Source organism: Phoca vitulina, unplaced genomic scaffold (genome assembly GCF_004348235.1).
Source record: "Phoca vitulina isolate PV1807 unplaced genomic scaffold, GSC_HSeal_1.0 scaffold53, whole genome shotgun sequence".
In the NCBI taxonomy this organism is placed as follows: domain Eukaryota; kingdom Metazoa; phylum Chordata; class Mammalia; order Carnivora; family Phocidae; genus Phoca; species Phoca vitulina.
This window is the reverse complement of record NW_022589756.1, coordinates 3,520,202-3,535,119: the sequence shown is the minus strand read 5'-3', so window position 1 is coordinate 3,535,119 and position 14,918 is coordinate 3,520,202. Positions and strand designations below refer to the sequence as shown.

At 48.4% G+C, this 14,918-nt stretch overlaps 1 protein-coding gene across 2 annotated transcripts; it reads left to right on the top strand.

The window, feature by feature from the left end:
* Nucleotides 1-9,731: 9,731 nt before the first annotated feature.
* Nucleotides 9,732-12,291, top strand: NKX3-1 (NK3 homeobox 1). 2 transcript variants are annotated; one of them, XM_032389188.1, is made up of 3 exons: nucleotides 9,763-9,795; nucleotides 10,012-10,039; nucleotides 11,119-12,291. In XM_032389188.1, exons 1-3 carry the CDS (start codon nucleotides 9,763-9,765, stop codon nucleotides 11,535-11,537), a joined length of 480 nt encoding a protein of 159 aa, XP_032245079.1. In that variant the 3' UTR covers nucleotides 11,538-12,291. The 2 variants fall into 2 exon arrangements, with proteins under 2 accessions (XP_032245078.1, XP_032245079.1); XM_032389187.1 differs by having other exon boundaries at nucleotides 9,732-10,039.
* Nucleotides 12,292-14,918: the final 2,627 nt, after the last annotated feature.

Genomic DNA, 14,918 nt, shown 5'->3' with positions numbered 1-14,918 from the left:
CCGCACCCCCCGCCACCCCGCTCCTGTATCCTCTTGTCCGAGCCAGCAGGTAGCTGATTGGTAAGCAGCCCCCCCGCCTTCTCCAATCCACCCCCCCCCCCCCCCGCTCTCCCATGCCTCTTCACTCCCTGCCTTCCCTGTGCCTCCTCTAGCTGGGGTCAGTCCTGTTCAGAGGTCTCTGGGGAAGAAGTGGTGTCATGCTTGATTTGACCCGTCAGTTTTTCTACTTACCAATCAGCTACCTGCTGGCTCCAACAAGAGGATACATGAGCAGGTTTTGTTTAAAAGCCTTAACGTGTCCATTAACACGTCATAGAATTAAAACTGGCAAGGGGACTTCAGCCATGCCTGTAATATTTTATTTCTTTTTATAAAATATATGAAATAAGTTAAATTATAGCAATTATCTCTGCATTTTTTGACTGTTTAAAACATTTTATAATAAAAAAAATCACATGTGTTAGGAGACAGAAATAAAACTGACCTACACATTGAGAGACATGACCAAGTTCTGACTTGGTCACTAACATAGATTTTTAGATGATGAGGCATTTAGATTCTCCACAGCTCAGTTTCCCCACTTATAAAATGCTGGTTAAGGTCTCTTAACATCCAATTCTGTGAATTTTTAAATAGGAATGCCACAGTGCCTCCTGGTTCTGGACATTTCTCTCTCTCTAGCATACCTGTTCCCTTGCCTTCCAGATTATTCTCGTTTTGTCTCTTTCCTCCCCTTGTGCCCCTTCAGAGGGGTGGAAACCAGGATAAATACATAAATGGGAAGAATGGCTTTGTGGATGCCCATAGGGGCACTTTGTGGGGTCATCTGGAAGGATCTGCCCTTCCTTCCCCGCATGACCCAGGTGGCCATTTCCCTTATGAACTGTGAAAACACCAGGGTGGCCTTGCCTTCCCCGGGGGCAGGACTTGCCTCAGGCCAAATAGGAACCCCTGGCTGAGTGACTCAATCTCTGCCCAGTGACCTGTGGCTTTATTGTCCCAAATAATTTTCAGGAAAATGTCTATCAGAGAAGCTCTAGTCAGCAGGTCTGGAAGAAAGCAGTTGTTTTTGTGGATCCCCAGGCCCTATCCAGTCACGGGGGTCAGGAGACCCCTCTGAAGAGCTGAGCAGAATCTTAGCCCCCACCCCTCACCCCACAGGGCTGTGCACCCATCCCATCCCCAGAAATCGTCTCTGCCCCGTTCTGCTTCAATCATCTGCCCTGGATACCTTCACTTTGGGGCACCATCTGACGGCCTGCTCAGTTTTAGGGGGGCATGGAGAGCTGAGGGAGTGGGAGAGAAGAGGTCTCAAATTGCTTCCGGCAGTGAGGAGTGTGGGAAGGTCAGAGCCTCCTTCCCTAGACAAACAGCCTCCTGCGTGTCTCCCCGTGAGGGCCTCTGTTAAGCTGTTGAGCAGACCAGACGGGAAGGGACCACGGCCACCCAGTTAGTGCGCAGGGAAACTTCTGCAGACGCAGCCGTGTAGCCCGGGCTCTCCACAATCGGGCAGCCGTGCAGGGGGCACAGGGGAGGTGACCAGGGTCACCGTTAGCAAAATACTCCTGGCTTCCCATTGCCCAGTAAATCTTCCCCGATGGCTTTTCTTGGGCAATAAGCACTGATGAGGTGCCTAACGAGGTTGAGTTATTACCTGCTAGCCACGTTTCCCTGAACCCTAATCCCTTTTGCCATACAGAAAAGCCTGTAGGGAAAACTGGCATACCTAGCCACAGAGTTGGAGGAACAGACCTTCTTAAAAGGTCTGAGGATGGACAGAGAGAGGCCTTTTGCAGGTCTGGGATTTGCAACCTGAGTGGGTTTCAGAGTGGGATAAAGGGCACAGGCAAATACGAGGCTTGGAGTCCCTCAAAGGAAAAATGGAACAGATCACCTGGGTCCATAGTGGCCCCCACCCCTCCTCAGAGTGTGTCCCACTCTCCTGCACAGAGCTGCTCAGAGCTGCCAGCTCTTTGCTGCTCAAGGGATGAGGATGGGGTTTGGACCGGTCGTGGTATTGCTTGGGATTGTTAGAAATCCATTATTACGGGGCACCCAGACCTACTAGTGCAGAGCTTGCATTTTAGCAAGAGCCTTGGGTAATTTGTGTGCACCTCACAGTCTGGGGAGCACTGGTCTGGCCACTCCGAGTACTAGCCCCTCCCCCCACCCATCCTGGGGCTAGTTTTCCTGCTCTCCTACCCTCTTCTCTTACACCACATCTCTCACGCCCTGCGGCTCCGCACGCTGACAGCCTCCAGTTGGAAAATTAAAGCCTGACCCATTCATGCCACTGGGCAACCGAGGGTAACTTAGTGTGTCACCAAACTCACATAGCATTTTCACATTAACACATGAAAATCATCTTTTTTTTAAAAAAAAAGATTGTATTTTATTTGAGAGAGAGAGAGAGAGCACAAGCTGGGCGGGGGAAGGGTCAGAGGGAGAAGCAGACTCCCCGCTGAGCAGGGAGCCCGATGCGATGCGGGACTAGATCCCAGGACTCCAGGATCATGACCTGAGCCGAAAGCAGTCGCTTAACCAACCGAGCCACCCAGGTGCCCCACATGAAAATAATCTTAACGCAAACACTACATAGAAAAATGTAGGGTGCTGAGTGGTATCAGGGGGACGCCAACGCCTTTGAACCACTCTGGGGACAGGTGCCTATGTCCAGGCTCACCTTGTACAGGGTAGTTTAATTCATCCCTTTGCCCCTCTTTTCAGTGCCTCTGCCCATAATGCTCCCATGAGAGCAGAGAGAAGCAGGGAAATAGGGTAGGAGGAGCAAGTTCTGGAAGAGGCCAGAGAAGATGCTGCAACGGGAAGCCACATGGCTATTAGCACCTGCTATGTGCCTAGTGCATGGCCTGCTGGGGAAGGCACTGGCTTTGGAACCGGACTGACCTGGATTAGCTCTGAGAACCTGGGCATGTTACCTTCAGTGTCTGAGCTTCAGGCTTCTTATCTGTAAAAAATGACCCCCAGGGGGTTGTAGTGCTGATTAAATGTCTATAGTGAGCCAGCCCAGAGCGAGCATTCAGTGTCTGTCAGTTTTCTCCCCACTCTCCTGGTGTGTGCAGGAAAAGGAGGAGCTGAGACACGGCCCTGACCTTCAATAAGGCTAACGACAAAACTGGTAGGCATACAATGATTAAAGACTCCAAGGCAATAGGGGGTTAAATGCTCAACTGAGCAGCAGAGCCACCGGCAGGCGAAGACTGGAGAGTCCTACACAATCTTTTGGGTGGAAATTGAGCCAGTGAAGATAAACAAGAGACGAAGAATGTACACAGAGCATGCATAGAGACTTGGAGAGGGGGCTGGGCGGGACATGAGTGGAAACCCTGCCGGAAAGAGTCAGTAGAAGCAGAGGAGAGTGTTGGGGAGGAGGAGGGGCAAGAGGAGGCAAGGAAGCGCCTGTGGAAGGTGCTGGAAAGCTGGGATAAAGAGCTGGGAGATTGAGTTTGTGTGATGCAGACGGTGTGGTGGAGGAGGAGTACCACAGGACTGGACCTGAAGTGTGGTCATTGACTGAACACACTCTCCTGCACCTCTCTTCCCCAGTTTTATTAGCGACTCCTAGACCCAGAGTGCCTGTTTGTTCAGCCTCTTTGCAGTGTGCCTGGAAAAAGCAAATTTGATATATTGCAGAGGTGGGTCTAGAACTGAATATGACTAGGAGAAGTGAGCCATTCCCGGGCGCTCTGTGCATGCCAGGCTCTGAGGTTCTTCATTATGAAAGGCTATCTTATTCCTCTCGACAATCCTTAAGGGGATGCTGTTTTTGCACCCAGTTTGCATGAGGAAACTAAGGCATGCTCCAAAAGGTTAGGTGACTTGCCTAAGGCCCCACAGCTAGAGGCTACCCCATTAGCCACTGACCTCCTTCCAAAAAAGGCAGTCCCTCCCCAAGCTGTTTTAGGGTTCTAAGACACACTGGAAGCTGCTTCTAAACAATTCTCCACAAGGGCAAAAAAGTCTTTAGTTCTCCTGCAGGGAGGATATGAGGATGGGGAAACAAACAGGACCTGTCCAGTAAGATACGGACCCAGCATTTTCATGTTCCTGTCCAGCCCAGAAGGATACTGAAGGGAAAAGTCTGAGTCCCAACTTCACTGAACTTCCAAGAACATGTGAGAAAGTGTTCTCCCACCCCTCCACCTCCACTTAAAGCAGATTTAGGAATGGCTGGCGCTGTAGCAAGGAGGCCTGTTTTATATTGAGGTTGGTAGGAGTCTCTACCGTGAGAAATTCAGGCAGTCTTCCCTCACTGAGGCACATCTAGATCCATTAGGACTGGGAACTGGAACAGGAGGCTGGGATGCGGGGGCGCTATGAAAGGAAGGGGAATAAGAGAAAGAAGGTCATACCCACAACAATCTCCTTTATGTCGTGAGCAGGTGGCCTTTAGGGAAAGAGCACTGTACCCAGACATTTACCCTTGAAACTCTGCCAGTTGAGGATTATTCCTCAACCTCTCCCACCTGCATCTGGACTGCAACCTTCTTGGAAGTCTGATAAACCTTTTTGGCTGATGCAAGGTGTATAATCCTCTTTGTTGTGGCGGTGGTTATGGTCCATTCCTTTTTTCTTTCTTTATCTTCTTGTCTTTCAGAATTAGCAAAGCCAACATGAAGTTCCTTCATGGAAGACGCACATCATGATGTATTGAGATAAAGCATGAACTTGGTGTGGCTACTCTCAGAAGGTCTTGAAACATATATTTAAGATTTTATTTATTTATTTGAGAGGAGAGAGAGCGTACGAGCAGGGGTGAGGGGCAGAGGGAGAGAAAGAAGCAAACTTCCCGCTGAGCAGGGAGCCCGACGCGGGGCTTGATCCCAGGACCCCAAGATCATGACCTGAGCTGCAGGCAGATGCTTAACTGACTGAGCCACCCAGGCACTCCTGAAACATATTTTTTTATTGTTTTTTAATTTTTATTTTTTTTCCTGAAACATATTTTAAAAGAAAAATGTGTGCTGTGAAAATGATGCATGCTAACAAAGCATTTTGTATTAATCATGTTTTTTTATTTTCTATATTTTATGATAGTTGGACACCTTGGAGCCTTGCAGACCTGGGAGGGACAGCCTCTCAGGATTAGCTAATTCCTAGGAACAGCAAACAACTTGCCCACGAGCATGAAATGCAAACCAACCAATCCTGAGCCCATACCCCCAACCACCTCTGTTTTCCCACTGTCACCCACCAAGCCAATATTCCCCTTCCCCCAAATCACCCCAGGGCCAGGTACCAGACAATTCGAGACCACCCCCATAGCCCAGAACCTGCTGAAATCATTGAAACCATCCAATCGTAAGCCTTTTCCATTCCTTCCCACAAAAAACACATAAAGGCTAAAGTCCATACTTTCCCCTTGCCCTTTCTGCCCCGGGACCCTGATGCTTCCCCAGGTGGCCCTGCACAGGGTGTCATGCCTCTGCTTCTAGGGATCTGTATCAACTTCTTCCTTCACGACAGTCATTTCTGTGTCTGCGTGTGTTACCATCCATACTTGCTTGAAACAAATCCTGGGTACATTTTTTTTTAAGATTTTATTTATTTATTTGAGAGAGAGAATGAGAGAGAGCGAGCACATGAGAGGGGGGAGGGTCAGAGGGAGAAGCAGACTCCCTGCCGAGCAGGGAGCCCGATGCGGGACTCGATCCAGGGACTCCAGGATCATGACCTGAGCCGAAGGCAGTCGTTTAACCAACTGAGCCACCCAGGTGCCCTCCCGGGTACATTTTAAAACACATTTTATACAGGAAAATTCTATAAACACTGCTCCCATTTTGCACTCAGGAGGTAGCCTTGGAGGCAGGTGGGGGTGGGCAGACAGACGGGAGGTGACACAATGGAAGTGTGTCAGCCAGGGGTTCATGAGCCTGGACTCCCAGTTATAGTTCCATCGTCTCTGGAAACCTCAGCTTCTTGCCGAGATCACCACAAAATTATATTAGGTGATTCTAAACTCCCAGCGTCTTTGGATCTAGAAGGCTCCTAAAATATGCTAAAGGAGCAATATATGAACGCTTATGCTGTAATAAAAGGTTGGAAGAAAAAAACAGGATACAAAATTATACTTATCCTACAATAGAATATGGCTGAAGACTGGAAGAATAAAGTTTTAATAAAGGGATGGAATTATGGGTCTAAATGTGTGTTTCAATTTAAAAAAATGTCTCGAAGTTCATATCAAAGCAGAGCTGGTAATCCTCTCTCCATTTCTGCATCCTTTTATAAATGCCTTTGTATTCATTTCTAGAGATTGGAAGTCCAGAATGGGTCTAATTGGGCTAAAATCAAGGTGTCAGCAGAGCTGTTTCTCTTCTAGATGCTCTAGGGGAGAATCTGCTTCTCACCTTTTTCCAGATACTAGAGGCTGCCTGTATTCCTTGGCTCAGGCCCGGCCACTTCCATCTTCAAAGTCAGCAAAGGTCAGGTGAGTCTTTCTCACTTCCCATCGCTTCTCTGGCTCTGACTCTTCCCTCCTTCTTTAACTTGTAAGAACTCTGTGATGACACTGGGTTCACCTGGAGGATCCAGAGTAACCTTGCCATCTCAAGGTCAGCTGATTAGCAACTTCAATTCCATCTGCAGCCTTAACTCCCTTTTGTTATCCGTATAGCGTGTTCCTAAGTTCCAGGGATTTGGAGGGGGACAGCTAGGGAGGGGGCATTATTTTTCTCTGGAATTCTACCTCCTTTGTGTCTTCCTGATTGCCCTTGCTCGTTGTCACCCAAACTTGGTGAGGAAGGGCAGACCTTACACTGTGTTTTGCCTTGGGAACTTGTGGTCCTTTATGGATAATCCTGCCAGCTTGGGAGATGCCTCCCAGTGCCTAAAGCTGGACGTCCAGCCAGCAAACACTTATTGAGCACCTTCTGTGTGCCAAGATCTAAGCCAGCTGTTAGGGACAGTATAAATATGATGACGTAGTCCCTGCACAGGGAGCTCATAGTCTAATAAAGGAGAGTACCCATCCACATAAACATCCCAAATACAAAGCATGAAAGGAAGGCCATGTGAAGTGAGGTGAGAAGTGCTGTGAGCCGTGTCCCCATTCTGAAGGGACATCTGAGATCTGAGGTGCCGCTGGTGGAAGAGGTGAGCCCCCAAGCTCAGCTTCTGCTCTACGTTTTTAATTTTTTAAGATTACAAATTAGCACAAGAAAATGTCCCCCTGTTCTACTCCCCTGTCCTCCTCCCGATCTGCTGTCTCCACCTCACGGATCACAGGTAACTGCTCTAGTGAGATATTTATATCCTTTTAGATATATTCTGCATGTAAACATGCTCAAATGTAAAAAATAGATAACATAACTATTTTTATTCTATAACATTATTTTGCAACTTGAATCAGTCTCTGACCAAATTGAGGATATCTTCCCAAGTAGTACAATGTATATTTGTATATTTCTAGGGTAAGTCTCTTAAGCACGGAATAGCTGTGTCAAAAGATATGCCCAGTTTTAATTTTGACAAGTCGTCATGCAAATATATGAAGCTGATTTAGTCTCCCTCCAGCTCGGTATGGAAACCACCGTTCCTCCACACCCTCCACCAATGTTGGACATCATCCATCTTCTTAACTTCTGCCAGTCTGATAGGTGGAGAAGGGGTATCTCAATGTGCTTTTAATTTGCATTTTTCTAATGATGAGTGTGGGTAAACCTTTTTTTTTTTATATGCCTGTTTATGTTTTAAATCTTTGAGCCATCTGGGATTTATTTTGTTATAAGAATAGAACTTTATTTTTTCCAAATGGTAGTACTAGTTATTAAATAATTCACATTTCCTCCACTGATTTGAAATGCCACCCAGCTCTAGATTTTAAAAACTGAAAGAAGGCCACCTCCACCTACACTTCACACCATATGCAAAAATAAGTTCAGAATGGATCCTGTATTTAAAAGTAACATACAAAACTTTTAGAAGACAACACAGGAGAGCATCTTCAGGTAGTAGGGATAAGCAAAGAGTTCTCAGGTATGACACCAAGAGTAAAATATGTCAAATTAAAAAATTAATAAATTGGACTCTACCAAAATTAAAAACTTTTGTGCTGTGAAATATTCTGTTTAAAAGATGAAAATACAAGCTACCCAGCTGGGAGAACATCTTTTCAAACCACACATTAAACAAAGGCCCATATAGAGAATATACAAAGAATTATTAAAACCCCAAAGAACTGAACAGATACTTCACCAAAGAGGACATATGGATGGCAAAGAAGCACATGAAAAGATGTTCAATATCATTAGCCATTTGGGAAGTGCAAACTGAAAATTTAAGACCACAGTGAGATATCACTACATTCCTCCTAGAATGGCTAAAAGACAATGATAATGCCAGATGCTAATGAGGATATGGAGAAACTGACACTCTCAAATATTGCTGATGGAGATCTAAAATGGAACAACCACTCTGCAAAATAGGTTAGCAGTTTCTTATAAAACTAAACATGCAATTACCATATGACCCAGCGATTGCACTCCTGGATATTTACCACAGAGAAATGGAAACTCATGTTCACACAAAAGCCTGTATGTGAATGTTCACAGCACTTTCTTTTTTTGTAAGATTTTCTTTATTTATTTGAGAGAGAGTGAGAGAGAGAGCACAAGCAGAGGGAGCTGCAGAGGGGGAGGGAGAAGCAGGCTCCCCACTGAGCACGGAGCCCAACGTGGGGCTCTATCCCAGGACCCCGAGGTCACGGCCTGAACCGAAGGCAGACGCTTAACTGACTGAGCCACCCAGGGGTCCCTAAAATATTTTTTGAAATGAAAAAATGAGAGAAGAAAATCACCTTTGCCAAAGACCTTCCCATTGTACACGGCGGTTCTCTTTGGTGGTTGCTTTATCCACAATAACCTACCCCACCTCTCTCCTCCCCAGACACACAACATGACATCCTTTTGAAGTTTCCAGTGGAATGCAAGTTGCCTTAGACCAGGAGGTACAGAAAAGTTGCATATATAAAAATAGTTCAAAAGAACACCAGCATATCAGATTCACCAGCTGTTAATATTTAACCAGTTCATTTTATCACATGGGATCTATCTCTCAATCTGTATCACTCTTTCGGAATCATGTGAGGGTTAAGTTTCATCCATCATGAGCCTCTGCCCCTAAGTATTTTAATGTTTATTTCCTAAGAACATTCTTTTATACCATCACAGTACTGTTAACTTCAGTAAATTTAACACTGATTCAATACTTTAATCCATCGTTCTTATTCCACTTTTATCAATGGCCCCAATGACATCCAGCACACAGTCGAGCCTGTTGTCCCGTGTCTTTGAAAGCCTTGGTAGATCCAGCTCTGCTACCAGTCTCTCCTTGTCACGGGGCCCTCGGAATTCGCATCTGTAAACTGGGATCGCAGTCATTTCCCCACCCTTTGTGAGTAAAGGCGCTTTAACAATCTATGAGAGCGAAACGGAGTATCTCTCGTCGGCATCACTACTCCCCATAGGGTCTAAACTTCCGTTGTGGGTCGGAGCTGGAATTTAGGGTGGGATCCTCTAGGGAAGAGGTGACAGAGACCGCGCGAGGGACTCCCCTTTTCCGCCCCCCTCACCTGGAGTGCCGGGCGGCCAATCCGCGCCGCGCCCCGGGTCCGGCGGCCAATGGGAAGGCAGCGCGGCGCGCTCCCCCAGGGCTATAAGTGCGCCGGGGCGGCGGAAAGTGAAAGTGGTGCGGACGCCGAGGACGCAGCTGACGCCGCCGGGCTGCAGCCGAGCCGCCGGGATGCTCAGGGCTCCCGAGCCGCGGCCGAGGGAGGCGGGGGCGGCCACCCAGTCCAAGCCGCTCACCTCCTTCCTCATCCAGGACATTCTGCGGGACGCCGCGGAGAGGCGCGGCGGCCACACGAGCAGCCCGCAGCCCCCGCGCCAGCCGGACCCGCGGCGAGACCAGGAGCCGGAGCCCGAGCGAGGAAGAGGCGGCGCTGGGGCGCCCGAGGACGAGTGGAGCGCCCGGCCCGGCACCGGGCAGGAGGCCGACGCGCCGGCGGAGAGCGAGCCAGGTGAGCCCGCGAGGCTGGGGCGGCCGGACTGGGCCAGGGTGCGGTCCCGAAGGAGGGGCGGGCCGGCCTGCGGGTTGCACCGGCGCGGGGGCGGGTCCAACGCAGGCCTCCCGGAGCTCCGGCTGCAGGGATGCGGGGCCCCACGGCGACAGGCCAAGGGACCTCACCGCCTCCCGCCGCGGGCGCGCCTCGGAAACTAACCCTGAGCCCCACCGTCAGGGTGGCGCAGGATTTGTCCTGGGCTGGACTCGCCGGGCACGGTGTTCTCTGCCTCGCGGGCTCTGGCGCCCGGGGCTCCCGAGCGAGCGCGCACGCGGCGCCCCCAGCCCCAGCGTCCCAAGACCCCGCCACGCGCTCCCAGCCACCGCGGGACCCTCGATCCGCGCCCGCCCCGCGCTACCTCTTGGCAGTTACAGTTACATATAACAAGTAACTGATCAGGGTTTGACAAGCGAAGATTCCTTGGCTTCCCAACTCCAAGGGCAGTAAAACTACATTTGGAAGGTTCCTCTGGCCTTCAGGAAATGTAACACCGTTAGAACATTTAGAATAGACTTCTTACCTTTCCTGTCACTTCGGATGAGGTATTCTAACGGCTTGTTTAGAAAAAAGGGGACTGAAGCCAGAGAATGAACTTGCCCTTAGCCTGCGTCGCCTCTCCTATAACACAAACCCTCTCCGGTCACCCAAAAGTTAACGCTGATGCCTTTGGGTCCTGCGTTACCAGCTGTCTGATTCCTGTGTCTTCCCTGCCTCGCTTCTCCCACCTCTTCTCAACGCACACATCCAGGACCCTGGTTAATGCTCCTGGACGATATAGCAGGAAGCTCTACCACTAACGGCTTCTAACTTTGGGTTCTTGATGACTGTTAGAAAACTAATACATAATATACATATTCACTCACTCCCCACTCAGGAGAGTTCCTTAGTCATGTGAAAAAAGTGAAATGTATCCAAGATGACAGTGGGCTGTTTGTTCACTCACGGAAGAGATAAGGGTGGATTGAATTCTGTTCTCTTCCCTCTAACATGTAACCTTTTCCTTCCCATCCGTCCTTCTTCTCCCTTCTCCTTTCCAGATAGACACTTTGAGACTTATCTGATGGACTGTGAAAACAGTGCAGGCTCCTTACCAAGCCTTCCGCAAACCTCGAAACAGCCGCAGAAGCGCTCCCGTGCTGCTTTCTCCCACACTCAGGTCATTGAGTTAGAGAGGAAGTTCAGCCACCAGAAGTATCTGTCAGCCCCTGAAAGGGCTCACCTGGCCAAGAACCTCAAGCTCACTGAGACCCAAGTGAAAATATGGTTCCAGAACAGACGCTATAAGACCAAGCGAAAGCAGCTCACCTCGGACCTGGGAGACCTGGAGAAGCACTCCTCCCTGCCGGCTCTGAAAGAGGAGGGCTTGTCCCAGGCCTCTCTCATCTCCATGCATAACAGCTACCCTTACTACCCCTACCTGTACTGCTTGGGAGGCTGGAACCCACCTTTCTGGTAGTGCCAGCTCAGGTGACAATCATGAGTGGTCAAATATTGTCTTCCCTGGGTTTGCGTCTTTGGAGGTTTTGCAAAAGGGGCCAGGCTCAGGGAGGACTGGGGAGCAAGAGACGTGCATACTGACCCTGTTGGAGGTTTGCATCGACATCCCAGATTCTTCACTGGTGAGCCAATGAAAGATCTGGGACAGTGAATAATATCCAAATAGATCCCCCAACACATGATGTGGGACGTTTTTTGCTCTTTGAGACCTCCGCCAAGTAGGGAGGGATAGTCAAGTGCTGTTTCTAGCACTTCCTGTGATTTCATATGAGCTGTCCCCATCACTCCTGAGGATGCCGTTTCCACTCCATCCTCTTGTGTAACTGAACATCAGCCTTGAAACTGCAAACCTGAAGGGGAAAAGGATGATCAAGACGAGGGTGTCACCTCCCGAATTACACTTAAGTTCCAAAACCTCTCATTGACCTTGGAATACGACCAAGGTTCCTCTCTGTCCCCGTAAGAGAGTGGAAGACAGAGGGTCAAAGAGAAGCCTGTCATGCTCAGCACGGACCTGCATGGGATTTGAAGATGGGTACGAGGAGGTAAAAATATAAGCTGCTGCTTCTTCCTTTTTAAATAACACACCAACCTAAGTATTTCCAGGGTGGCCCAAGCAGAACGCGAAGCACTCACTGTGGTTTTAGGACAAGCTGTATAAACAGAAATGTACTGCAAGGGGTGGGCCTGGGACAGAAGACTCTCCACATGTCGGACAACGGCCTGAGGAGGAGCCTCTGCACTGCGGCTGGGCAGTGGGGGGGCGGGGGGGGCATTACATTTTTTGTTAATAAAGATAAAAAAAAAGCCTCCTCTGGACCTTTTTGCCCTGGGCCTGAGAATTAGAATGAGTAGTTTCCTGGAGTTTTCAGGCTGTAATTCATACTACACCATGATAGATCACATACTTCTCTCCTATAAACTCCTGCCTTCCCTCCTTTTATTTTTTGTTCCTTTTCCACAACGATCACCCACCAAAGGGCTTCTCTGCAGCCCAGACTTTTAGTCTGGCTGCACCTAACATACGCCTTCCTTATTTAGCCTGAGATCTGGTCTTTTTTTTTTTTCCCCAAAGCTTTATCTCTCCTGGGTTAAAAAAAAAAAAGAAAAAGAAAAAAAGTAGGGTAGGGGGAAGATCCTGAATTGGCTAAAAGACATGCATTTTTTTTTTTTAACTAGCAATTCTTATATTTTTTTTCTTTAAAAACATACATTAAATCCCAAATCCTATTTAAAGACTTGACAGCTCGAAAAGGTCACTGCTGCTTTTATAAGACTTTCTGGTGGCTCTGTTGTTACAGTTCAAAGTCTGACAACCCTCTGGGATCCCTGCAGGCAGAGGAGTTAAGAGGTATCGGGCTTTCACACACAAGGAGAACACAGGGCAAAATGAAGGGTTGGGCGCCATTGAGCTGTCCAGTGGAAATGCAGGGTTCATGGGCAGGACACGGAGAAAAGGCAGCCGGGGCTTCGGGGAGCTGGGTCCCTGGCTGCAAGCTGAGGGGGCTGATAGCACTTTGCCAGCGGGGGCTAAGGAAAAGGAAACCGTTTTCAAAACACATTACTGTGGCGTCCGTCACCAAACAGCGAAACTGTCCAAATACTTCGGGAGCTGTATTTAATGCCTATAAAAAGTGGGTCCCCCAAACGAGTCACCTAGTGACTTCAGTGAGAATGGGAAGAGGGCCAAGGAGAAACCTGGCCATGCTTCTGTTTCTACCTGATTGTCTCAGGTGACCTAGCAGAGGGGAGACGTCAGAGTAGAAGAAGCCAGTTATTAATGAGGTACCCCGAGGCCTGGAAATCTCTTGATCCCACTACTTAATTCTGTTTAGTGAGAAACCATTCAATTTCCTCCTATTAAAAGGGGGCGATTTACTGTTGGTGGCAAAACTGCCTGAGTTGATAGAAAGTTGGCCCGTTTCACCCCATTTTCTGCCGTTTGGGCTCCACATTGAAATACTGTTAAACGCTCGGCTGCTGACAAGCACCAGGGGCGCAGACAGCAGACTGGCCCAGATTGCTTGCTTCTGCTCACAAGGTTTTGAAGAGAAGCATCCAGTGCCCACTCCCTGCTCGGTACCCTTTCTCTCCCACTCTCTTTCCACTGGCTGTTCTCCAAGTATTAAAACATTTTACTGTGATGTGTATCGTGTTGCAAAAAAAAAAAAAAAAAAAGACTTTGTTTAAAATTATTTGGTCTATGAATCCATCTTGCTCTCCCTCCATTGGAGCTAGTTACTCCCCCATCTCTGTCTGGGTATCCGATGGGTGAACTGGAGCGTGCCCCTGACCACCTCAGACAGCCTGTTGCCCTTCCATAAGTCAGTTTGGATTCTCCACCTGCATAACAAACTGCTCCAGTCTGCAACGTGAAAGCCTGTGACTTGAAGTTGAGTAAAGTACCCCAACCAAACTTTATTTTTCTAAGTATTTTTGGCAATATATGAGTGTTTTTAAAATAAAGTACTATGACTTTATTAGACATATTTGCATATGGGTTTTTGTTTCTTAAACGCTGCATACTTTTGAGCTTACCTATTTCTGATTACCGTGTTCTCCCTCACTCAGCCTGCCTGACAAATCTAAGGAGACCAAATAGTCAAAAGCAGTAGCTTAGCCAGTGGCAAATGATGGTCATTCTTTTATAAATGCACTACCCCCCCCCCCCAACTCCCATTCCTGGTAAATCTGTGGAGGGGGAAAAAATTTCTGCCTTCAGTTTAAAAATCATCTGCTCCAGCTCCAGCCCTTTTGTTTAAATAGAGAACATCGGGTATTTCCATGTATTTCTGGAAGCCCCTGAAGGGAACATGGAGAGCACAGCAATACTTCTAAAATTCCCCTTGCAGGGGCACCTGGGTGGCTCAATCAGTTAAGCAAATGACTCTTGGTTTTCGGCTCAGGTCATGATCGCAGGATCCTGGGATCAGCTGAGTCTGATTCTGTGCTCAGTGGGGAGTCTGCTTGAAGATTCTCTCCCTCTGCCCCACCCCGCACTTATTAGCGCACCCGCTCTCTCTTTCAAATCTTTAAAAAATTTTTTATAAATAAAACAAAATTTCCGTTTCACCTCCCACCAGCCCCTCCCACTACAACCCTCCCCTGGCTCTCTGGTGCATGTATCTCCCTGGAAATGTCACCTTCATTTAGGGCGGATAGACCTCTTGGAAGCAACATCTTTGAATTCACTTGATTCACCAAGTATTGCAAATAGGTTTAAAATAAAACATAGGGATGTCTGGGTGGCTCAGTTGGTTAAGCATTTGCCTTCAGCTCAGGTCATGATCCTGGGGTCCTAGGATCGAGTCCCACATCGGGCTCCCTGCTCAGCGGGGAG